Source organism: Mustela lutreola, chromosome 16 (genome assembly GCF_030435805.1).
Source record: "Mustela lutreola isolate mMusLut2 chromosome 16, mMusLut2.pri, whole genome shotgun sequence".
Lineage (NCBI taxonomy): Eukaryota > Metazoa > Chordata > Mammalia > Carnivora > Mustelidae > Mustela > Mustela lutreola.
The window spans coordinates 12,310,165-12,336,640 of record NC_081305.1 but is presented as its reverse complement, the minus strand read 5'-3'; the positions used below and the strand labels follow the sequence as shown (position 1 = coordinate 12,336,640).

The window sequence follows — 26,476 nt, the reverse complement described above, 5'->3', positions numbered from 1 at the left end:
GCCGGATGCGGGGCTCGATCCCAGGACCCTGAGATCATGACCCGAGCCGAAGGCAGCAGCCCAAACCACTGAGCAACCCAGGTGCCCCTGGCAATAGGATTTAAAAGAGAAAAAGGCTTAGGGTCTAGTGTACTGATAGACATTTGGCCTGCTGCACTGAACAGAGACATGAAATAGCAATCCCACTGATACCAGCCACGTAAACAAAGGCTAACACACCTGACAAAAGCAAGCAATGTCACTCATCTCTATCCCCACTGGGCTGCCTGTTCCCTAAGGATACAGACTCCATTTTTTTAAAAAAAAAATTTTTTTTTTTTTTTAACAGACTCCCATCTTACTTAGCATTGCATTCCCAACTTGCCATTGTGCCTGGCCATAGTGGATAAAGACCACTGTTTCTGAGAACCTGGAAAAGGCATATTTGGAAAAAATGATTTCTCATAGAAGAGGTACTCTGACGCTCTGGAAGAGAAAGGAATTCAGAAGCATCCAGGCAGCCAAGACAGGCAGGGTTTGCCTGGTATTACTGACCAGCTGGAAGTGGGTGACTCCAATGGCACACTTCTCATTCATATCCTTCTGGTGTTTGTTCTGAATCAGACACTCCATGAGGTCCCCAGAGTCGATCTGGTTATCTGCCACGTCCTGGGGAAGGCAGTGCACATTTACACTTCATTTCTAACAATTAATGGACAAATCTTGCACCCCAGTTTATAAAAGAAATGAAAACTAGACTGACTCTAGGGCCACCCTCAACATGATATATCATAATTTATATCAAAATCAGCCTAAGAAATTATAAGGGATAAACATTCAGTGGACTAAAAGTTGCACAGCAAATTGCCCTGCACCAAGCTGCGACAAGAACATGTCCTGTGCAGGGCTTCGCGCCCCCCACCTACTCCTCCCCCCCACCCCCACCCCATACTGTCAGCAGCTGGCTTCACGATCACACCCAATGCTGTCTCCTGATTGTCAGATCCTCATGGTTCCCGCATGACAACACCCCCACCATTTAGCTAGTTCAACAAGTGAATAAACTAATAAAGTAACAGAATTCATTCAATTTACAAGGAGAAGCTATCATCAGTGCTAAGAAAGCCTGAGATAATGTAGAGGAAGCACCTCAGCGGTCGGGCGCCAACCTGCCAACCTCGTACCAGGGCACCTCCCAAACACAATCAGATAAGGTTTTCCAGGATCGTGCCCCCCCCCCCCAACCCCGCCCCGAGTCTGTTTACATTTTCAACTTTCACTCAGGAGTCATATATGCTGGAGAGATTAAGTGCAATATACTTGAGGGCCAAAGTCCCAGTGAATTTGGTTTATGCCTCTTCTGTTTCTCCAGACATTACTCACATGGCAAAAGTTCTGAATTATGGGCTCACAGGCTCTCATCAGCAAGGCTTCTATTTGAATGTCCTGTAGAAGATTAAACATATTAATAATTCTGCTTTAGAAGGAGCTATTTGTGGCAAGAGTGGCAGTTTGTGTTTCTGTGTATGTGCTGCCGAAGCGAGCACGCAGTTTGTGTTTCTAAATCAGTAGCAACTGATGGACAAATAATCTAAGACGTACATTTGGGAGCAATTCTAGTTTTTAGGTTAGCGAGCCCCAGCACAGACTGAACTGTTCCTCCATTATATTCTAAAGGGCAAGTTTTTCTAGAGGTAGATACCCCATGAGCCGGAGCAAAAAAAAAGAGAAGGCAGAATTAAGAACAGTGCAGAGGAAAAAACACTTAACAGTAATCCTGGAGTTTAGCTTTTGGACTTTTTCCAAATGGCTAAGCAGTTCCAAATGAAAATGCGGGTAACTGACATCTGTCTTCAGTTTATAAGCTCCCCAAACTGATGACAAACCACTGCCTCTGGGGGATGCACACGAATGTCTTTAAGCAGACAGTAACCTCTGTGCCGCACTAACTGCTGAAATAACAACTCCCTTTCATGAGGGACACACCCCAGAATGTCCTCCTAAGCCTAAAAGGACAATGAGAATGGGAGAAGGCAGATGATACAAGATGAAAGAAAGCAATAAACTTTTGAAAAATAGAAAGCAAAAAAGCAAAAAAGAAAAAAAAAGACTAGCTGGGAAATGTAATTTTATATATTGCCAACTCGAACTGTTCTAAAAAGCTTAAAATAAGAAAAAAAAAGAGCAATCCCCCATTTCCCTGATTTCTACTCCCATAAGACAATTTTATTAACATTTTTTAGCTGCTCTCTCCCCAGTAATGCTCTCTGTATTTCTAAATAATATGTCTATGCTTACGAGACTTTCTAACTTCTTTTTTAATATTTCTGTGGGTTTCAGGATGAAACAGGGGTAAACACACATATTCAGTCTTCCACGTTTAAGTGGAAATCCCAGGCTTTTATTTTATTACTGATGACACAAACAGTGCCAGATGACCTAACTGAAAGAGCTAAGAGAACAGGAACAGGAATGCTTGGACTATTCATGCATGTGATTAAGTGATCTGAAGCACAGCTGCTATCTTTTCTTAAAGGGGAGGAAAAAGATTGGTCTAATTCTAATTTTTGAAGAAAACCAAAGGGCTAAGTGTCTAGCACATTTCTCTGGAGATGAGAAAAGGGGTTCAGGAAGCAACACAATGTACTGCTTTGTAAAGCCAACGAAGGGAATGGGCCCTCTCAGGGGCAGAGAAAGGGCAGGAAAAGAGCCCCTGACAGGATGCCCATAGTCTCTGAGCCACAAGTCGCTTACCTCGGATTCTAACTCGGTGAGGTTGCCGACTATATCTCTGCACTCTACAGCCAGGTCGTCAAGGTGGTCCTGGAGGCACTCAAGCTCCTGCAAATAAGAAAGCAATCCCCTGGCATTTTTCAATTATATAAATGAACAAGGGAAGCCGAGAGAACAGTATCTATTTCCTTTGCAGTGGTCCTTCTTATCTTTTCTTTTTAAACACTATTTCACTGAACGGAACACTAAAGCTTTATTTGAGTTCCCAAACCGGGATTGTAGAGAAGATAAGCACTTGATGTAACAGGGTGGTTGATAGGGTCAAGGAGAAACAAGCGCCATACAAATCCTCCAGAAGGCCAAATTGATAAGTCCAACAAGAATCAATGTTCAGATGTCCTCAGTGTCTAAAAATTTTGTCAGGCCTTTACTCTATTCCATTAACAACCTGTCATTCCATTTTTTAAATCTGTGTTTTGGTATCTTTGCTCCTGTTTTAAATCTGCATGTCAATAATAATTAGTGAACAACAGAGTCACAGTAGAATGACATGCAGTATTTTAAGATCCTTCAGAAGCAACGCAGGTTGGGACCCGGTGTCCAAAATCCAGGATAGAGCTGACAGCTCCTCCCAGTCAAACCTGGGATTCTAACCCTAGCCCACATGGAAGGGTCCTGAGGGAAACTGCAGAGCAAGTGAGCACCCTAGGGTTTGGGCATCAAAAAGCTATCTTGTCTGGGCTTTGGAACCTGACCTGGAGTGACTTTGTACCATCAATCCATTACTATTCCTTTTAGAAATTTAGAGGTTTTAAGCAGAAAACCAAAGCTTTCCCAAAGCTATCAACAGCTATTTCTCGGCAAAGGCTCTATTAAAGGACCAAGTTTAACTTAGTATCTGCAAGAATCTGTTTTAGAATTAGAATAGGAATGGACAAGCAGGGTTGGAGGAGTTATACAATAGCCAGAAAGGGGGTAAAGAACCCTGAAGGAACATGCATAAAACCTCTGGAGTAAGAGAAATGGCTAAGGGAAAAATCCCATTCACAGAACCCTTTCCTAACTGGAGCTTCACAGCGATGGGGGGCAATACAGTGCAGCTTCCTCAATGTTACTTTGAAGGGGGTGTGAAAGGAAACTGTTCTCTGGGATTCCATATGACCACATCCTTTGTTTTGTTAGACAAAGGCAACAGAAAGCTCAACTGCAGGCATTTTCTCACAATAAAATTGACAGAACTGCAGCAGGCCCAGGAAGCAGACTGCTGAAAATGATATTGGCAGGGCCAACAGATCTGAGTGGCAAGCCAGTGCTGCTTCTTAAAAATGCCCAACTCCTGCTCATGGTGAGTTGCTGGTAGTTAATCCCAGAGGATGTTCTGGAGTAGTAAAAGTGGAATCTGGAAACCCAAGTTCACACCTTGTTCTAGTATTACTGGAGCTTTAAACAAGTAGTTACTCCTCCATGCTTGGTTTCCCTGCCTTAAGACAGAAGACAAATCTCCCTCCTAACTTATTGTGCTAGAATGTACTAATGTAGCTTTTCCGTTTTTCAAACCAGGCACAAAATTTTAGGAACCATTCGTAACATGCATGTAATTCTTGGGGGCTGTTTCTTCTCTACACTCCCCTGTATAAAGAGGTTGTAAGACAATGGACCTGATGTGTGGCAAGGATTAGACCTGAGTAGTAACCAAGGAAGTCAATACACTTCACTCCTATGGGCTTCAAATTTGTCAATCACTAAATGGAAAAAATAAACATGCACACTATTCACGCATGCCAGTATTTATTTATGTTTATGTTGATACCCTGCCCTCCCTCAAAAGGACTTTAATGTACCTTATAAAGGTGAGAAAAGAAAAAAAAAAAAAGCAATATAAAATAACTTGAAAACAAATTAAAAAAAAAAAAAAAAGGAAAAGAAAGCATGGTAAAAAAAAAACAAAAGTGTGGGATGAAGCTAGCAGTAAGCTTGGTACACAAAATGCCCGCCACAAAATCTTACATACTTGCTACAGGCAAGCCATAACTTTGGAGCCAGGTTTTTTAACAGGCAACACAAAGAGGGAAAATCATTTACAAAATACAGTAACCATAATATATAAGCAAAACAACTGCTTTGGAAAAGTATAATTATTCCTGATAAAGAGAACAAAGGGAAAATTTTCCTTAGGATTTCTTATGAAGAAGATATAGAATTATGTAACAAAAATAGAGATACATTTTATAGCATTTGTACTCTATGTAAAGTGTTCATCATGAATATTATTATTATTATTATTATTATTATTAAGATAAACAGGTATAGCTATGTCAGTTACCTGTCCGGTCTCTGTTTTCTCACTGCACCATTTTCCCAGATCAATCAGGCACTTATCCTGGAGGGCAGGATCCAGCTTAACATCCATGGCACGTTGATGTAGGATCCTCTGCACCTCAGCTCGGCACTCCCGAGACAGCTATATGAGAAAGAATAAGCAAAATACTTTAAAAGTACAGAACCAAAACAAAAAGACAACACATAAAGGAAATCTGGCGTTAGGAAACTAATAATGTTATAGCTATTTATACGAACTTTATAACCCATATCTCTTCCAGAGTGAGGATTAAATCTTCTAGGAGGCTTCTACAAACCCACAACTCAAGGAAGGAGATATTAGATTCAACGTTTTCTAATATACTGAATGAAACAACATCCTTTTCTCAGAGTATATGGATAAAAAGTGAACTGGATTTAAGTTTTTTGTTTAGGAAAACTAATCTGCTACTACTCTATGAATGCAGAGTAGAATGCCAGCTTCTGTTCAGAAGAGAACACACACCTGGGTCAGGAACACTGAATTCAAATTTACCTAGCTCGGAACAAGCCTAAAAACCATCTGTATCCTGGTGAAGAGTTTCTAATGGATCCTTAAGGCTAAATGAAGTTAGGGCAGCAATATTTAGTTGTCTCTTTGTCAGTTAGATTTCAGTAATTTAAAGAAAAAACTGAAAATGTCTGCGGAAATTTTGTTGAAATACTTTGTTGAAAACATAAAATCAGATGGAAAGAAAGCTGGTGAAGCAACTCTCTGAGCACTCACTGAATGAAGTTCCTAGAAGGGCAGCAGCCCTTCCCTGCCACATACACAGATCAAGTTTCCGACGACAGCAGACATCAGAACAATATACAGCAAACTAATTCAAAAACAAATGGCAGATAAGAAGAAATGAAGTCAATATTGGGTGCATACCCTCCTTCCCTGTTCCTCAGTGCGGTAGGCGTGTCTATACAAGCAAGAGAACACAGCTCCGGGAGGCATAAGTTCACTGGTTTCATTCCAACCATGGGTGTGGCAAAGACGAGATGCATCTCCCTGGCACTTGCGGTATAAGACAGGGTCCAGCCTATAAGGGTAAAAGTTAAAAGATATTCCTGAATTTTGTTCTTCAGGAACACACAGTGGTCAATTGGTAGAAGTCTGGGGACCTTGGTGCAGAAGCTTAAGTTCCACCTCAAGGAGGCCATGTTGGCTACGTAAGATGCACATTACAGTGGACTCAGCACTAACATGCCCTGGCTGAAGTGAGACAATGAGGCCTGGAGCTGTCACCAGGCGATTCACAACTCTTCACTCAATAAGGTTTCTCAAAGCATGAATGAAATTCAATCCTACCTGATAGACAAGATTTAATAAGATTAGGAAATGGCAAGATAAACAGAATCTCCCAACTCAACTTGCCTTCTAGTCAAATTGTTTCTTTCTTCTTCTCATGCCAAGTAAGTAAATTCTATTTTTAGTTTGCTTGAATATGCTTATTAACTTTAAAAAATGTGACATTTAACTTTGAACTCTGGAGACAATGGATTAAGGCAATGAGCTTGCTGTTTCTCCAGATCAGACCAATGGATGCTTAATTCTATCCACATCATAATGTCAACTTTGGGGGACAGCTACTGAATGGGAGGAGAAATGCTAACACTTAATGAGTAGCTTTTTTTTTTTTTTTTAAAGATTTTATTTATTTATTTGTCAGAGAGAGAGAGAGCAAGAGCGAGCACAGGCAGAGTGGCAGGCAGAGTCAGAGGGAGAAGCAGGTTCCCTGCAGAGCAAGGAGCCTGATGTGGGACTCGATCCCAGGACGCTGGGATCATGACCTGAGCCGAACGGAGCTGCTTAACCAACTGAGCCACCCAGGCGTGCCTAATGAGTAGCTTTTAAACCTATGAAGCAATTTGTGATCATAGGTGAAGGAGTTACAGAAGAGGAATTAAGATGATTTTGATTAGAGCAATAATAACCTCAGTAAACCTTGTTATTTTGGTCTAGCTGGCCTGAGAAAGTACAGAGAAATACCCACACAGTTTTCTGTAGTCCTTTCCAGAGCTAATCTGAGGGAACAGAAATAAAATACATTGAATCTGGGGTGCCTGGGAGGCTCAGTCGGTTGAGCGTCCGACTCTTGGTTTCAGATTATGTCATGATCTCAGGGTCATGAGATCAAGCCCCGATATTGGGCTCTGCGCTCAGCATGGAGTCTGCATGAGATTTTCTCCCTCTTTCTCTGTCCCTCCCCCTGCCCATGTGTGCTCTCTCTCTCAAAATAAAAATAAATAAAATCTTTTAAAAAAATACACTGAATCTTCTGAATCATCTCTTTCCACTGAAGTATGTGGGTAACATATTCAATCACCAGGCAACTACACTGGCTAAAACTGAGTCAGGAAGTAGCTGAGCTCCCATGGGAACAGGAGGGACAGCCAGCTTCCCAAGTGGCTCTGTACCAGCTACTCTCCAGGTGGAAGACAAACTAGAACATGTAAAGAGGAAGGCAGTGAAGCCATTAAGTTATACTGATTCTGACTGTAACATAAATTCTTCTCCTAGTTGATTCCCACCCCACCTTTTTTTGGATAACAGTACGAGAAAAGAAGAGAATTAGAGAATCAAGTTGTTACTCATTGATAAGAGCTTCTTAAGATAGAAAATTCAGCAACTTTGAATAGAGAAATAAAAGTAAATTCCCATATCTAGTACAAATCAATAAAAATTAAAATACACTATTATCTGCTTAGAGACCTATCTGAAGATGCTTCCGCTGCCCCACAGATGCCCAAGTTCTTTGAGGATGGATGTCTGTGGTATCAGAAACACCTGACTCTGATTTCCAAAGTCGTAGTAAACGGGGACACATGGGGCAGACCTGCAAGGGCTGCCTCAGCTTTTAGATACTATTCTGGAAGCAAGAAGAAAGATATTATTCTTCAGAGGACTGGAACGTGTCAGCACCCCAGAACTTAAGCAAAACATATTCTTACTAATTATTTCAAACCAGAGAGGAGGATCCTGACTAAACAGGAGAACAGGATAAGGCTTACACTTGACTTTGGCTTCAAAATACTCACTTCCAATCTCGAGAGATGAAATACTGCAGTTCTAATAGACGATGCTCACAATCTTCCACCATTTTCTCTGTGTATAAGTGTTCCATTAGGCACGAGAGGATCCTGGGCATAAAAACAGGGATGAAATTTTAAGAACAGGATTGGAACTCTCACACCACTATTTCCTTGGTCTGTAGAAAAAGCCCTTGAGCTATTGTTGAGGGCACTCAGGGATTTACTTCTCTGAGAATAACTCAAATTGACTTAGTCTGATAGTGACCGCTCAACTTCAGGGCCACTCAGCACCTGGGACTCGGCTTGCATAAGATCAGTATGGTTGCTGTAACTGTTTATTAGGAAAATTTTCCAACACACACAAAAGTAAAGTATCCTAAGAGTCCCTTTCCCTTCCCATAGCTTTATCAACCTATGGCCAAGTTTGTTTTAATTCTACACACTCCCCCTTGCTGATATTTTGAAGAAAATCGCAGATACCATATCATTTTATTAATAAATTCTTGAGCGTATTTCTCTATAAGGACATAATACCATAATCCACCAGAAGAAATTAATTTTAAAAATCCTTAATGTTATGTAATATCCTATTAGTTTTCAAATTATTTTTGCAATTATTTGGTGGTGCTTTTTTATGTTCAAACCACGACCCAGAAATGTACACACACTGCATTTGATTGACAGTATCTTCAAATGATTTTCAGCTATAGCAGTTCTCCCCACTTCCCTCCCTCACCCCTGACCCCTCATGCTTGACGCAATTATTTTTATATTGGTAAATACTCTTAATTAGTCTTCACTGTGTTTGTCTATCTCCTGCAACTGCACAAAAGCTTTAAAGAAGGACATCTTTTTTTAATCCCCTGCCACAGCCTCAACAGCAGGAGTCTATGCACAGCAGTGTGATGACAAACATCAACTGTATTCATGCTCTTGCTGGGTACTGCTGACCGTGAGCTACAAAGGTTTCTGCAGAGTGGGAAACATGTTCTTTACTTGCCACCTGGTCTTAAGAGCTGTTTTCGCATCATATGGAATAAAACTACTACATGAGATTCAAATACTGTATTATAGCACTTTATAGCTTTTCTGGATGCAACTTCGGAGTTCCCTTTGTCCATGATTACGTCCTTCAGCCACAACACAACCACATTATTTCAACTATAATAAAAGAATTTCTAACAATTATCAATTATACAATATATATAACAAATCACTATACAAACATGATGAAAGTATTATAGAGACAAAGTATGTGTCATTTTACCCTGGGTGTTTCTCTCTTTTGTTTTTTATTTGATCATTAAACAGAATTATTCAGTGGCCTAAGGTACAGGCCCATACACGCTCAGTCACAGTCAATAAACATCATCACAATGCCGGGTCTAGTATCTACATCATGCAGGAGGCAGAGTGGAAGTCTAAATTCCAATACTGGTTTTAACAAAAGTTGCTATGTGTTTCTGTTTAACACAATTTTAGTTAAGATGTTAAAACCATCCAAAAATCATTTAAAGGAATGTTCTCAATAATACACTGCCAAATAAAATACCCCAAATAAGATAACCTACATTGGGTCTCCCGATCTTATGTGTTTGCAGGCTGTCTGTATCACAGATTCACAAGCTTCATTCAGAGCTCTATCAATGCGGTAATCTGCGCCAGGGTCAGTCTCCTGAATCAGTGTTTGCAGCTGGATTAAAAAAAAAAAAATTAAGAAAGAAGAAAGTCACTTACTCATCAGGGAAGAGCAAAGTCATTTCTTCACACAGTTACTAGGTCTGGTACATCACAGTGGACTTTTAACAAGGTATTACACTTGTCACCAGCTAAGCTCAACAGCTCGCCCCAAATACCTTCCACTGGTTTCTCTGTCTCCAGTGCAAGTTTTTCTGTATTAGCCATGGTGGGGATTGCTTGCCTACCTGTCTGGATTATCCCTGGGCATTTGCAATGCAAAAGGTCTTTGCAATATAAAGTCTGCCTTTTCCTTCCTGTCTGCCTGCTCGTTAAATCAGATTGCTAAATTTGACACTCATGGCCAAGCCAGAATTGAGTGGAGAAGGGTAAATAGAAGACATTTCTAGTCAAATACCTAATTTGGTCATAAGAATCTAGAATTTGAATCTTGCTGCCAATACACTGGCATTAAGACAGGCACGCTCCATGTTATTAAAAACAGAGGAGAGATTTCATTTAACTTGCAAGAAATATCAATTGCAAAAAACAAGAATACTTATAACTCCCATTTTTCCCAAATTATCTTTTATACAACTAAGAGGTAAACCACAGCTTGCTTGTTAAACATATCCCCCCCAAATACTTGTCATTATGCAGTTGAAAATCAGGGTATTTTCTTTAACATTTACTTTAACATTTACTTCTTTAACATTTACTTCTGCCTGGTCCGTTCTTCGTTATGGAATAAAGTGAAAGCATGAGAAGACGTGCCTCTACTTCTTTTTTCCTGTCTTTGAGGAGACGGCAGTTGGGGCACAGAGGAAAAAGCTCTAAATTAAGATCAGAAGACCTGAGTTTTTTGTTTTAAGATTTTATTTATTTATTTATTTGAGAGAGAGTACAAGCAGGGGGGCTGCAGAGGAAGAGGGAGCAGCAGGCTCCCCACTGAGCAGGGAGCTGGATATGGGCTCGATCCCAGGACCCACGGATCATGACCTGATCTGAAGGAAGCCGCTTAATCAACTGAGCCACCCAGGCGGCCCCCTGAGTTCTATTAATAGTTCTGGCTCTGCCAGACATTAGCTCTGAGAGCACCGGCATGATTAACCTCCAGTTGCAGTTTCTTGAACTGAACAGGATTATAAGAAAGAGTAATATATAGGAGAAGGTTATATAAACAGCAAAGCATTCTATGTACGTAAAAGACCATTATTAGTACAGATGGATAGCAGATGGTATTTTGGGGTGGGAATCTTAAATAACACAAAGCAAATTTGGAAACTATAATCCTTCTGGTTTGGGTTCCTTTTTTTTCCAAGTTAAAGAATTGGAACCCTTTTCGTGTCATAGATGTAGCCTCTGGAGGAGAGCCTTCTCTGATCCTCATTCATGTGACCAATACAATCCCACAGGGGCTCATATGAAAGCAATGACCCCATCGCACACTGATCAGAGAACACACATCAAAAGGAAATGACAAAAGAAAATCCCAATTCTCTCTATCCTAAAATCAACAATCAAGAAGAGAGAAATAGAAAAGATTTCCAGTATTCTGGGATGGAAGTTATTTATACCAATTCTTGATAGCAATTTGGAGAAGCTACAAAATGCTGTGGTTAGCTGATAGACTACTACCAGTTTTAGTAACGACGGTTGCTGACAAAGACCAAAATATTTACATCTTCTTCTGAGGGAAGTTGTAAGTATCATGGGAATCTGGAAGTCTCTGCAAGAAGTGTATCAGTTAAATATCTACAACTGACAGGCCAACCTTGAGAATTCACCATGAGTGCACCAGACTGCAGCACCTAAAGGGAGACAATGAAAGCCCTACAACGCTATTGCGCTAACAGCTCAAGGGATCATTGCCACTCTGGAATCCAGGGACAGCAGTGTAGGAAATAAACACTAAGAACATGAATTGCTACATGACTATATAATCATTCCAGCCCCTGACTGCTTAGGAAAAACCCAGGGAAATGCTTCTGAGAAACAATTCGTCTAAGAATACACCGCACAGTCATCTTTGGCCAGGGAGAAACTGGGCCCAGATGTGCTCACTCGTAACTGAGGAGAATTTAGTAAGTTCATGATTATCGTACATTTGGAAAAGTGTCTACTCATTAAGATAAAAATTATCGACGTTTCACAGTTTACTACTTGTTGAGAGATCACTGAGTCAAAGCATCACCAAGCAGGAACAGGGAAAATTAGAGGCCAACCATAGACACGCACGGAAGCTTACTCTATCAAGGAAGAGAACTTTGAAAAAGAGAATTATTATTTCAAAAAACTCTTCCACTTGATTGAGGATGGATAACGTAGGCGAAAACGACTGAGGAAAATATTCTCCCTTCGGATCATTTACTCCTTCAGTATGGGTGAGCAAAGACTAAAAATCATGGGTCCATTATAATCAAAATACAGTGTTTATTTCCCACTTGGCTAAACTTGATGTGGGCAAAACCACATACTTCATTATTTGAGACTATCCTCTAGGTTTGGAACCACTTTTCTTCTAGGCACAAAGCATGAGACGGGCATCCTTATTTATCTTTCAAGTTGACTCACTAGTTCTTTATAACAAACTAAATTATAAAAAGCCCTGGAGGTAGATGCCGTGAAATAAAGTTAAACCAATTTCTCTTCTTTTTTTCTGTACACCTTGTACAAGTGTAGCCTCAGTAAAAAGAGTTTTATTCCTGACCACTTCCCTCTTTTATATGCTGCATTAAGAATGAGATGCAGGGGCGCCTGGGTGGCTCAGTGGGTTAAGCCGCTGCCTTCGGCTCAGGTCATGATCTCAGGGTCCTGGGATCGAGTCCCACATCGGGCTCTCTGCTCAGCAGGGAGCCTGCTTCCCTCTCTCTCTCTCTGCCTGCCTCTCCATCTACTTGTGATTTCTGTCAAATAAATAAATAAAATCTTTAAAAAAAAAAAAAAGAATGAGATGCAAATATGAGCTATTTTGATACATACTTGGTCTGAGGCCCAGGCACACATATTGTTGTAGAGGTTTCCTAGGACAATCACCAGCAAGGACTGCTCCTGAAGAAATACACTGTGCCAACTGAAGCCACAGCGGATTCCAGAAGCCCTACTTCTAGCTGGGTTTGGGATTTTGGAGAAGAGTCTATGTATTTTTCTACTTTTTCCATCATAGGATGTACAATTTACTGTATACTCTGAGTCAGGGTGAGTAAACGGAGCTAAGATGAAATTTTACTCTACATCAAAATTCTATGAGAATTTTGTTTCAGACTGTAAAATTCTGATTTTTCTAAAATACTCGATTTTTAATCAAAATGCCAACAAAAAGATCAACTGTATTATGGTCTTCTAAACTTTCACTGGGTAAAGAACCTCAACTCCCTACTGTAGGATACGAAACTAAATGCTATCTTTTGTGCATCCTAAGGGATGTATGGGATACACTGTACAGGGTACCACCGTTGCATTTGGTACTGAGAACTGTTCCAAGACTCTTATTAGTAAAAAATAATAAATATGGACTATGGTAATGACAGATGCACTGCATCTATAGTATTTTATTAACTTTATATTATATCCCTGATCTGTAGTTACTCAACTGTTCGTGAACTCTGGAGCAAGAATAATTTTATCTTTAAAAAAAAAAAGGGGGTGCCTGCGTGGCTCAGTGGGTTAAAGCCTCTGCCTTCAGCTCAGGTCATGATCCCAGGGTCCTGAGATCGAGCTCAGCAGGGAGCCTGCTTCCTCCTCTCTCTGGCTGCCTCTCTGCCTACTTGTAATCTCTGTCTGTCAAATAAATAAATAAAATCTTTAAAAATAAATAAATAAATAAACAAATAAATAATAAAAATCTTTAAAAAAAAGAAAGAAAGGAAGAAAGAAAAGAAAAGAAAAAAAGGAAAAAAAGAATTAACTTTATCTTCTCAAGAAGTACACTAGTTTTTTCCAAATATCTTTATAGAACTGACGGTAGTTTGGGGACAGAAAGAAAGGCCCTTCCATGCACAGTCGCCTTACTAACAAGAAAAATGGTGTGGTTTTTTAAAATGACATGCTCTCTTGATCCTTCAGGCCAGGAATTCATGGTATGTTGCCTAACAGTAATAAAAACAAACTCTTAGAAAATTTCAATTGTTACTGCTCTCTCTCAGCTTCAACTCAATCGAACCTATAGAGACAGGCAAATCCTCTTTTGGTGGAGGATGTTTTCTGATTTACCAGAACCTGGTCTGTCTTGGTTCTGAATTTAGAAATTCCATCTGGCAAGCTACCCTCTCCTTTAAAAACTTCAGCAGACAATGCATTTTATCTATTTCTTTACGGATATAGCCCCATTTATTGTTTATGAACCAAACTTCTCCTCTGTAATCAATTCCACGTTCGTATTAAGATATGCCAGAACAATATTTTGTGTCTGGTTCTTAGTACCCGATGTTCATGTGATGTCACAAATGATCCAGATAAAGGAAGCTGGGACAGTGTCAGAAAGAGGCTCCTCACCTGACAGAATGTAACATACAAAAGGGCAGTAAGAGAATTTTTCCTTACCGCCTGCTGGCAGTTCATTCCAAGGTTCCCTTTTTCCCCACGAACTACTTTCATCAGACAATGCAGAGTTCGCCCTTTTCGATGTAATCCAGAACAGTGGTGTTCAATCTCCCCGCGACAGCTCAGGATGATCTCAGGGCTCAAAGAAAAGTCTTCCATCAACATGCGCCGGTAATCTAACATCTCCCCCTGGCACTCGCTGCTCACCTGGCGCCCTAAGTTAGGAGCAAAGTCACAACATTATGGATGGTGAGCATTACAATCAGGTATCACTGCATAGAAAAGCACACGTTCTACTTCAGAATATAATATACCAGTCATGCCATCATCTAGACTGAAAAGCTCAGAATACAGAAAGAGCTTCATTGGCATAAAATGAGTTTAAGACTCCAGAGACTAGGGTTTATCTTGACAGTGTTCTGCATTACATAGATTTTATACTACTAAACTAAAACTGCAAATGCTTTGCCAATGGGAGTCTTATCAATAAGATAATTATGGGGGTAACAATGAAAGACAAGAATAATCTCTAATGGCCTACAGAATTAAAGCCTGTGAAAATGACCACATTTCAAACATTCACTATAGCCTCCCCAGCCTCCTTCCTTGAGCTAAAAATGCCAACTGGGAAAACTTAAGAAAATTAAAAACAACAACAACAACAACAACAACAAAAACCCCAACTTTACCAAGGTATAATTAACATTAAAAAAGGCTGTATTTTCAAAGCAGACAACTGAAGAGGTTTGACATATGTGTATGTTGTTGAAGCCATCACCACAATCAAGATATTGAACATATCCATTAACTTCTGAATTTTCTTGTGGTCCTCTCCCTCCCTCTCTCCCCCAGATCCCTCCTACAGCAAAAAATGAGCTGCTTTCTGTGACTGCAGATTAGTTTACCAGTTTCCACTTTTTAGAAGTTGATATAGACACAGTCATAGAGTATGCATTTTTTTGGTCTAACTTCTTCCACTCAGCATAACTATTTTTAAATTCATCCATGTATTATCAATTCTTCCTTTTTATTGCCAAGTAATATGATTCCATTATGTGGATATACTGCCATGTGCTTATCCCTTCAACTGCTGATGGACATTTGGATCATTTCCAGTTTTGGGCTATTACAAATAAAGCTGTTCTGGGTATTCATGTCTAAGAGTTTATATGCATATATGCTTGTGTATCTCTTAGGTAAATACAGCTGAGTCATATGGTAGGTAATATATTTAACTTTTAAGAAACTGGCAAACTATTTTCCAAAATGATTGTACTACTTTTAAGTTCCCATCAGTAGTGTTCAATAGTCCAGTTCTTCCATACCCTTATCAACACTTAGTAAGGTCAGTCTTTTTAACATTAGCAATCTGTGTAACTTTTCTGAATTATCTGCATGTAGACTTTGGCCATGTATTTACTGAATCGTTCTTTTCTTGTTAATTTACAATTTAAGAACATTTTTTTAAGCACCCAAATTAGATGGTATTATGTATACTGTCTTAGAATATTCTTTTGTAAGTTAATAAACTCTACCTTTCATTTTAGGGCCATTTTATCTAATATCCAGACCATAGTCAACATTCTCCAATTGTCTCTATAACATCCTTTGATATTCAATTCAAGACCATGCACACTGTCCCTGGGTGCTACTCCACCACTTTCAAGGTTAGGAGCTTTTCCCCACTATCCAGGTATGGAAAAAAAAAATTCATCAAAAGCTCAGAGTTTTAACGTCCCAGGACATTTCATCTTCACAGCTTGTAGCCAATACTACAAAAGACAGCCCCGATCTTCTATACAGCCATCTTGGCTCTTTTGTCAGGGTTGACTTTTGGATTCAAAAATTTCTAGTTTCGGGACGCCTGGGTGGCTCAGTTGGTTAAGCAGCTGCCTTCGGCTCAGGTCATGATCCCAGCATCCTGGGATCGAGTCCCATATCGGGCTCCTTGCTCAGCGGGGAGCCTGCTTCTCCCTCTGCCTCTGCCTGCCATTCTGTCTGCCTGTGCTTGCTCTCTCCCCTTCTCTCTCTCTGATAAATAAATAAAATCTTAAAAAAAATTTTTTTTCTAGTTTCTTTTTTTTCTTTTTAAGATTTTATTTATTTATCCGACAGAGATCACAAGTAAGCAGAAAGGTGGCGGTTGGGGTTAGCAGGCTCCCCACTGAGCAGACAGCCCGATGTGGGGCTTGATCCCAGCACTCTGGGATCATGACCTGAGCCAAAGGCAGAAGCTTTAACCCACTAAGCCACCCAGGTGCCCCCCAAATTTCTAGTTCCTTAATATCATTAGTGTTATAACAATAATAGTACCTATCATTTATTGAATGCTAAGTGCTATTCCAAAAAACCTCATTTAATTTTCATAAACAAATAAATAAATCCTCACCATAAATATTAGTTTTGTTTTATAGATAAGAAAAATGAGTTTGGGGAGAGATTAAGAAATGTAAACAATGGTCACCCAGCCAGTTAATTTGATGATAGAGCTTTTAATTTAAAGCTATGTCTCTGACCCAAAGCTTGTATGTTAAATCATTATGCTACCCTGACTCTCCTAAAAATGTTGACCATGCATTTTAAAAAATTAAAATCATTGGATTTGAGAAATATACCTTCCTTAAAAGGGTGGGGGCACCTGAGTGGCTCAGTCGATTAAGTGTCCACCTTTGGCTCAGGTCATGATCCTGAAATCCCAGGACTGAGCCCCATGTTGGGCTTCCTGCTCTGCAGGGAGTCCGCTTCTCTCTTGGCTTCTTCCCCTGCTCCTTTTCTCTCCCTGTCTCTTCTGCTCACTCTCCCTCTCTCAAATAAAGACATAGGGAAAAAAAATTGGAGACTGTTGAGCTAAAAGAAAGAGCCTTCAAAAAGGCTTCGGGACACCAAGCCTTCAGTTCTTGAGTTACGCTTACAAAGAAAGATTTCTGAGTTGCAAGGCACAGGTGCGCTCAAAACAGCAAATGCAGGAAGAAAATAACATTTACAGGTACAAGAGGCTTTAGGACGTGAATCCAAAAAGGACTGAAAAGATAGAGAGAAATGAACTCTTACCTCTATGCACGGCTGACTCCAAACACATGAGAAGGTAGGAGAGCCTGGCTTCCCGGGACCGCGGAAGGTTTTCCACATTACACCGGTATTTCTTCAGGTCACTCTTACAGGATTTGGCCAACGAATAACTGACTTTATAATCCTGGGCAATAAGCTTCTGGCGGGTCGTCAGCGCTTCTCGACACTGAATAAAAAGGGCAATAAAGACCTCTGCTGTTCACAGGGACCTCTAGGGCCAACAGAGGCTCATGGCAAAGTACATGTCAACAACTGCAGCTGTCATCAAAACGCCTACCTTTGAACTTGGTTAGCCTCCAATCCAAGTGTGCGAAACTAGTGTGGAGGTAGGGATGCATAGATGGGGAAGGCCTGGATTCCTACCCTGAGTCGCCAGTGGTTGCTGCAGTAGCAGAGCAGCTGTCCTACACACACGAGCCCTTGGTGGGCTCTAATACAGTGACTTCACCAAGCCCTCTTCCTTTTACACAGTGTCCCTCAAGTCAAGTTCACACAAATCAAAGTGGCAGCTGACATAACATTCTTATGTTATGCTGCTACATTCTGTGCTTTTAAAATAGAATTATTCAATAGTAAATGATAGAAACAACTGAAACACTTCTTCAGATGTCCGGGAAAGCAAATGGCAGGAGAGCAAAACCAAGAATAATTTTCTTTTTAAAAGTCATAAAAGATTCTTGCATTCATCCAGGGACAGAGGACTAATAGTAATGAGAATGCTTGATGAAACAGCTGCTGAAAAATTAAATAGGTAATTGGTTTGGTTAGCCTGAGTTTCCTGAGTATGAAGGGCTGGCTTTAGTGTGACTACGATACACAATTCTCTAATTTTACTCCCCAAGTTGATTCCCAATGGGCTTCCCAATGTCCAGATATTACAAAGCTTCATTTTCTTGGCTTAAGTGAAATATGCTTTGGTTCTCTACTAAAAGCCAAATGTCTTGCCTCTGAAAAGGGTAAGCTTTATCAGCCATTTCATACTCTGATACGAACTTATAAGACTATTGTTTGAGAGGATTTAAGAGAACTTTAAAGAAATGAATAAAATATTGGTTTGTTTCTAAGTAATACTTACCTTCTCACTCATGGATTCTTCAAACTTATGGTTAAAGAGGCATTTGTACACTCTGCCTTCACCAGCTTGCGTCTGTAAGATGAACACACACATGATCATGTGGATGACGACAATTAGCTAAGTAGTTAGACAGGGCACTATCCACGATCCTATAAAGAACTTTCTTTAAATTATTATAAACGTGAGTACCTTTGAACAAATGGCTCAGCCATTTACAACATTGAGTAGCCTTTGGTAGAAAACAGTATTGCAGACAGCTGAAAAAAATTTTCCCATGATGCTTGGCTATTGTCATTTGTTCTCAGATACACTGTTATTTAGGGAACCAAGAGAAGTGTCGGTGAGTCATTTCTTACGACTTGATGCTGGAGTCCATAAAACTCATAACCAGTGGCTCTGACAGTTAAAGCTGCTAATAATTCAAGAGCAGAGGGTGGGAGTACACACAAGTTACTCTCAGCTCTTTGTTCGAAGGATGGAGATAAGCGTTAGCAAGTCTTCTGTAAGGTCTGGAGATAGTTTTATAAGTTAGCCACCTGCTGATTTGTTCATCTTAGCCAAAAAGATGTAGCATGCAATACGGCAGTTTTAGCCATAGAATAGGTGTGAATAGGATTCCCCAGTAAAATGGGATTCCAGTATATAAATAACATAGACTTCCAAGATCTAAAATTGAGAAGTGAGATAAAGTAGAAAAAATAATGTGTGGAGACTGTCGGAAGCCAACTGTTAACTAGATGTTAAATCATCAAGGCTGAACATCTAACATCGTTCTCTGTTATCCTGGGAACAACTCCGCCTTCCATTTCACTGCCTAGTATCTACACAGGAGAGTGTGCTGGTTTATTTCATTTTGGACTAGGGTATTAAAAACATTTTAAAGGAGAAGAAGAGCTTCTGAGCTGACTCACGTTTTCACAAAAACGCTCCCGATCATCTCGGCAAGCAAAATATAAATGCCGGTCTAGATGAAAGTCATCTGAGGACAGCTCAGCCACCCGCAGAATGGCTTTCTTGCAGAGTTCAGAGACTTGAATCTTGGGATCTCTCTCTTCTGCTTCTTTCACCAGGCCCTTTTCCAAACATGATACCACCTCACCTTGTGAATGTGCATCCTAAAATAGCAAGGGTAGTAATACTGTAAAACTCTCACCACAATGAGTTTCAATTAAACATCATTTGCTTAAAAAAACAACCACCACCACCTCAATTCAATATATAGTTGGCTTATTGGTACTCTGCTGAGAAAGGAGGTGGGAACCAACCACACTGTGGCAGTTACAGAAAATGCCCTCAACACTCTTCTTTAGAACAGATACTTGCATGCAACAAATGGAAAGAGAGGTCCTGGGATATTTAAGTATAGTTTAGTTAGCACTAGAAATAGAAACCTGAATTCTTTGCGCTTAAAACGTCAGAAAAATTCTAAGAATTTACATCAGCCCAATGCTCTGATCATGGTTCATATCAATACCGAATTAACACTGCAGAAATCTCTGTAAATTAACCTCAAAGGGTGAGAGGTATTTCCCCAATAATGCTTCTAGTCATGTGGAAAAAACAAAACAAAACAAAACAAACCCACCATAAAATCCATTGAGAAAAGATGTTAGAGATGTCTTTCTCATTTTTCTCCTCTATGCTGTCCACAAAGACCCCTATATGTACAATTTGTAGCGTAATACTCACTTTGATGTGTTAGATTTATCTTAATACGATTTAATGAGATTACCACCTTTTATACAAACTGAGTTTGAGAGCTTTCTTGAAACCATCCAATTATCTTTAATTGTATATTGCATTAGCCCCATAGCAACCACAAGCATTCATTCACTCAAAATATGAGAAATTTCCCCTAAATATTTCTACTCAAGAGTCCCAATCTGCTCTACTCAGAAGACATGCTTTAAACACTTGAAAGCTGTAACTATAAATACAGCAAACCAAAGCAGCCAGAAGTATATGTGATCTCTTATTTACGCACACACCATCTTGTTTTGGTAAAATACTTTATCTACGAAATCATCTGTAGGTAATAAAAAGAGTCCCAGGGCGCCTGGGTGGCTCAGTGGGTTAAGCCGCTGCCTTCGGCTCAGGTCATGATCTCAGGGTCCTGGGATCGAGCCCCACATCGGGCTCTCTGCTCAGCAGGGAGCCTGCTTCCCTCTCTCTCTGCCTGCCTCTCCGTCTACTTGTGATTTCTCTGTCAAATAAATAAATAAAATCTTAAAAAAAAAAAAAGAGTCCCAAAACCAGGCAGGGAAACATCTACTTGAAGCAAAAATTCAACAATAACAAAAGTTGTATGTAGTTTCCCCCCTAAGCTTTGTTTAATGCATTTTGTTTGACAGCACGTTAATTTCTAAGTATTTCCATGAAAACGTCCATGTTCTCTCTGATACCTGTGGAAAGGGGTGAGAGCTGCGGTATCTCTTGCGCAGAGGAGTCAACACAGGCCTAAAGGAGTTTACCGACTCATCTTGGGTTGCAGAAGGTAAGGGGCCTAGCTAACAATCCATCATTTATTTTTCTAAACCTTGGGGTTCTAGAGAACTCCTAAAATTTGTTATGTGGGCATTACACATTTTTCCTGAGGAGGGCTCACCGCTTTCATTAAATTTTCAAAAAAGTGTGCTGACCCAAAAAGGATCAGGAAGCACACTCTACTAGCAGATTCTCATGCCCCCGTCCTCTATCTGCACCTGAACCTTGAGCACTAGTTGTATGATTCTATTCACTGCATTTAAAAACCTGAGAAGACCAAAAAGATATTTTGGAGGGCAATTGTGAACAAGATAAACAAACTCTGAGTGACTAAAAAGGTCAAAGAGAAGAGTCAACACAAACCCCAGAAATCCAGAATAAGGCTTAATTTTTTTTCCTAATTTATGAGCAACACTCAAGTATGTCTGAATATGGCCCACTTAAGCAAGGCGTATGCATTTCCACTTTCCAAAGGAAAAACAAACATGATAACATTTCGACAGAAACATATCAGGCACTTACTATTTATGGCATACAAAAGATTATTATAAACATGAATTAGTTTATAAAACAACAAAACAATATCCAACACCAAGGTTTAGTAGCCCATGAAAACTCACTTGAATGGCTGCTAGCAATAAGTCTTAATCATATAAAAGGGGTTGAGGGGCGCCTGGGTGGCTCAGGGGGTTAAAGCCTCTGCCTTCGGCTCAGGTCATGATCCCAGGGTCCTGGGACTGAGCCCTGCATTGGGCTCTCTGCTCAGCAGGGAGCCTGCTTCCTCCACTTTCTCTCTCTGCCTGCCTCTCTGCCTACTTGTCATCTCTGTCAAATAAACAAATAAAATATTTTTAAAAAATCATATAAAAGGGGTTGAAAATAATAAAACAATAATCTGACAGTCAACTCCCGATTCAGATTTAGCTGTTAGTTCTGGCACCACTTAATTTCCACTTAATGAGTCTAAGTGTTTCCCTGTATTCTTAGGGTCTGTAACTGTTTTAAATGTGTCACCAGTAAGAATATCTATTTAGGGCTATTATATTTCTTAATGGTTCCACATGCTTCTTCTTGGATTTAAATAAAGGGAGCATCATTGTGGCTTGAGATCCCTTAAGGAATCTGAAATTTAATTATAATTACTGTGCAACTGTACAACACATACTGGTGCTAGGCCATATCATCATTTCCATTAGATGTTTTTATTCATGCTAACTTTAGATAATTTTTTCAAATAAATATACTTCAAGAATTCTTCTTGGTTCTCTGAAGTCTCTGAGTTCAGCCCATTTTAGTTATGTAACTGAAACGTATGCAAATATTTGACAAGACTGTATGGCTAATTACTGAATAAGAATGAAAACAAGGGAGGTAAACTACACACGGGCACACCACCTCGAGGAAAATAAAATTACTTAGATTAAAAAAGATTAAGTTATTGATACACTCACTGGCTTGACATAGGAATAACAAATGATCCTATAAATGGACTTAAAAGGGACTTGTACTGTGGTGAAACAAATGTCTTTCTTAAAACTACAAAATGTCCTGATCAGTTTTTAGCAATTTGATAGGTAATATCTTTTCTTCCCCATAAACCTTGCCCTTTTTTGTTGTTATTGTTTAAGGAACAGAGAAAAATAACACTAATCCCAAAAAGGAAGAACTCAGTTTTCATCTCTGTTATAAACCACTCTCTAGTTCAGTATTTTTGGTCTTCTGTGATCTTTCTCACTACAGAAGGAGAGAAAAACTGTCCAAAATATTCAACGTAGCCAGTTAAAAGCACAGAATGATAAGACTATAGAACTACCAAGTGAAAAGTCTAAAAGTAGTAATAATGTAGGACATGTCCAGAATTAAGTTCCGGTATTGGACCGCACATTGTACCTTTTCTTCAGATGATGTAAATGCATTTACACTTTTACTTTTGAAGATCTGTCATTTTAACTGTATTTACTTAGAAAAAATTTTATTAATATATAGTCTTTGCTCTCAAATCTACATATATTAACATTTTGAAAAAAAATCATAATTTTGACACCATGACTCTTTTACATTCATCCAGAAGCAGGGTACAAACACATTAGCCATTATTACCCCCTCCTCTGACCTTTGGAAGAAGTCAGTTCAAAGCCAGTCACAGAGGAGTTTGCAAGCTTCAGTGCCAAATTTGAAATCAACAAGCAAGAAGTTGATTCATTACTTTTCAGGATAATCTGCAAATCTAAATAACTGGCCTCAGAGAAATAAACTATAGTTAGAAAAGCCAGGAAGGGCTGAGGACATGCCTCCCTCACTTTTAAACATGGCTGTAGCACCAAAATGGATTATATAGGAAGGAACATGTTTTTTCAAGAGTGCAAGCATGAATCTATCTTACTGTCCCCAAAATACAGAAAGCCTTTGTGCTAGGATAGAGGCTTGGTATAAACAGAAATTCACCTGTAGCATAAGATAAACATGACAAAAACGTGCATTTTGTCAGGTGGGAGGGTAGGTGAGCCTAGTGGTGGGTATTAAGGAGGATACATATTACACGGAACATTGGGCATGGTGCATAAACAATGAAATCTTGGAACATCGGAAAAAAAAAATTTTTTAATGTGCACTTTGATGATCCACAGAAACCTTTTTTTTTTTTCTTATTTTAACGAAGCTGGGCAGACAATCCTCACTGTCCAGTTCTTGGGCCCTAGTACTACTGTTTTCTGTGATCGTTTCTGGCACTAAATAAACCCTAGTAACTCAAACACGCAGTTGAAAGCGGGCTTTGTACTGATAATTCAGATTGCGAGTGGGAAGCTAACCAGTGACTATCTTGGTGTCAAGAGGGAAAAACTACCACAAAAAGAGGTGAACTGTAATGGTCTACTCTACAGTGTGGACCACTAATCACAAATATGGAGAAGTGTCATTACTGATTCCTAAAAAAAGGTGTTTGGAACACTTATGTGAAGCTTTTAAAAGGAATGAGATACGGAATTGGACATGATCTCTAACACCCTAAATAAAATCAGAAGAGCTTCCTGAATTATTAGGGTAGCTTAAGTGCTTTTGTGCCATTTCTAGAGTCTGCTGGGAAGGAAGAAATCTGCCTTCTTTATTAAAACTGGTCTTTCTTAAGCTGCCAAAAGCTCTATGCCAAGTTCACAGTGCTCTCAAAACTGACCCACAGGTACCCTGTGAGAGGGCCAGAGCCCTGTGCTGGTATAAAGGAAAGGGTATTTGGTGACAGGCAGACAATAACCAGCACTAAAACCATCACCCAAACTGGTATGTGCAGCTCTAGTATTCCAACACCATGCCCCTTACCCTCTGTCAGTGACAGAAGCCAGCAAACCACGGGGCAACGAACAAATAGAGGGCAAAGAGACAAAGGATTTTATTTTTCATCATATTTCCTAAAGAGCAGATTAATGAGCAGTGGCAAATAATAGCTGAGGTCAGACATATGCCTCAGACCACCTCTCCCCCAGCATCTGTTACTTCTCAGGAGTTTCTTTCATTTTGCTGAGCCAACAGATTTAGAATAAACCTAGCCAAACCTCCATTGTGACCTTCTAGACAAGAGACTCACAAGAACAAAAATAAGACCAAACATAATTAAGACAGAAGTCGTCAACTAGGTATTTTCCTTCTTGTCTTTACTAAAACTAGTTCTTATAAGATAAAAGTAGCAACAAATCACATTTATAGAGTATCTTACTTCTCACAAGCCAGAAGTACCTTCATATAACTTAAACTTTTCTAATATTTAAATCTTCTTTTATACCAAGGTGTTTACTAAGTAATTTTTTTATAGCAGCAAATAGGTACACGCAGAGAAAGGTTAGGCAACTCAAGTCTCTGCTACTCTAACTACTTTGTCCACAAAACAACAAAATGCTCTGCTAGGGAACGCTACAGGTAACTAGCAACTGGTTTAGTATTTACTACTCTTGGCTGATGTTAATTCCTCTGCTTCCCCAGATAGTACTGAAATACTATAAAGAGATGGAATGCATTCACGGGTCAACTAGCCTTAGATCTTGCGGCTGACTGGACCTCCACTTTAAGGCCACCTCCAGCCCAAATTTTTCCCATGCCAGATATACAAAACTTTTCATTCATCAAGTTCATAGGACCCCTTGGTGAAGCCAGTATAAACAGAGTAGATACCTTTTCTCCAAGCCGAATGCTGCCACATTTCAGAATGTTGATATCATTTTTGCAGTCATCCATGAAGCCACAGATCAAACGGTAATCACTGAAAATGATGGCTGTCATCTTGGTGATATACTGGTGACACTGATACTCAGTGATGTTGCCTCGGTGATCCACCAAGCAGGAGACAAAGTAACCTTTCCCAACCGGTTCATCAGCACATTCTTTAATCTGCTCCAAAGAAAGTGGCTGTTTTACACAAGTGTTTTATTCTATCAGACGACTTTTTACAAAAGAGAATGTCTGCTATTCTCTTATTGATTTCCCATCGATATTTGGGAGAAAAAGAGGAAAGCACTTAGAAATACATTCGTTATAAAGAAAATAGTGTCATGCCTATTCAGATTGTTGTGGGGTCTAGGAAATATCTGATTAATGTGTTTGGCAACAAATTTTTAGAATTTCAGCTTTACTGAGATATAATTTTTTTAAAAAGCTTTTCTATAGCTTCAGCTCTCCGGCTGCTTGAAGCTCAAGCCGCCATCATGAACAAGACAGTCACTATCCGGACCAGGAAGTTCATGACCAACCGACTACTTCAGTGCAAACAAATGGTTATTGATGTCCTTCATCCTGGAAATACAACAGTACCTAAGACAGAAATTCGGGAAAAACTAACCAAAATGTATAAGACCACACCAGATATCATATTTGTATTTGGATTCAGAACCCATTTTGGTGGTGGCAAGACAAGTGGCTTTAGCATGATTTATGATTCCTTGGATTATGCAAAGAAAAATGAACCCAAACATAGACTTGCAAGATATGGTCTGTATGAGAAGAAAAAGACCTCAAGAAATCAGTGAAAAGAACGCAAGAACAGAATGAAGAAAGTCAGGGGGACTGCAAAAGCCAATGCTGGTGCTGGCAAAAAGTGAGCTGGAGACTGGACAACAGAAGGAGTAAAGATGCTGCAGTGGCTTTATCTGTGGTGGTTGTGCAGATTTTTCATGAGAGGATTAATAAACTAAGAATGTTAAAAAAAAAAAAAAAACATCTATAGCTTCAGAATGGTTCTATTGAGAAGTCCCTTTATCCATGCAAAGAATGCAATGGACAGTGAGGAGATTAATCTGGGAAACAGCTCTGGAAAACAGGTGCAGAACTGAAGTCTAGGGGCATGTCCCAAGCCAAGCTACACAGCACCCTATTAGTGTCAGGTAAACCTAATGGCTGAGAGAAGGCAGGCGGGAAGGCATAATATTACTTCTCGACATGACATTAATATGTTCTAAATTAACTGTGGATTTAGACATGTGTTTTTGAACTTAGTAGAATCCCAGCTTCACCACTATGGTCTGGAACAGAAACATGTTTAAAATGATGCTC

At 39.7% G+C, this 26,476-nt stretch overlaps 1 protein-coding gene and 1 pseudogene across 2 annotated transcripts in view; one reads left to right on the top strand and one right to left on the bottom strand.

The window, feature by feature from the left end:
* GLG1 (golgi glycoprotein 1) overlaps window positions 1–26,476 on the bottom strand; it is a 163,173-nt gene that overhangs the window by 18,081 nt on the left and 118,616 nt on the right. For both annotated transcript variants that reach the window (XM_059152995.1, XM_059152996.1), the window contains exons 4-15: window positions 25,103–25,318; window positions 19,369–19,572; window positions 18,458–18,529; window positions 17,365–17,548; window positions 14,314–14,528; window positions 9,666–9,787; window positions 8,101–8,202; window positions 5,948–6,101; window positions 5,036–5,173; window positions 2,734–2,820; window positions 1,363–1,425; window positions 535–648 (exon numbers count right to left, since the gene is read on the bottom strand). In XM_059152995.1, coding sequence (XP_059008978.1) covers window positions 535–648; window positions 1,363–1,425; window positions 2,734–2,820; window positions 5,036–5,173; window positions 5,948–6,101; window positions 8,101–8,202; window positions 9,666–9,787; window positions 14,314–14,528; window positions 17,365–17,548; window positions 18,458–18,529; window positions 19,369–19,572; window positions 25,103–25,318 — 1,671 coding nt within the window. The remainder of the gene's footprint in view (window positions 1–534; window positions 649–1,362; window positions 1,426–2,733; window positions 2,821–5,035; window positions 5,174–5,947; window positions 6,102–8,100; window positions 8,203–9,665; window positions 9,788–14,313; window positions 14,529–17,364; window positions 17,549–18,457; window positions 18,530–19,368; window positions 19,573–25,102; window positions 25,319–26,476) is intronic.
* On the top strand, window positions 25,630–26,141 carry LOC131818487 (small ribosomal subunit protein eS24-like; annotated as a pseudogene).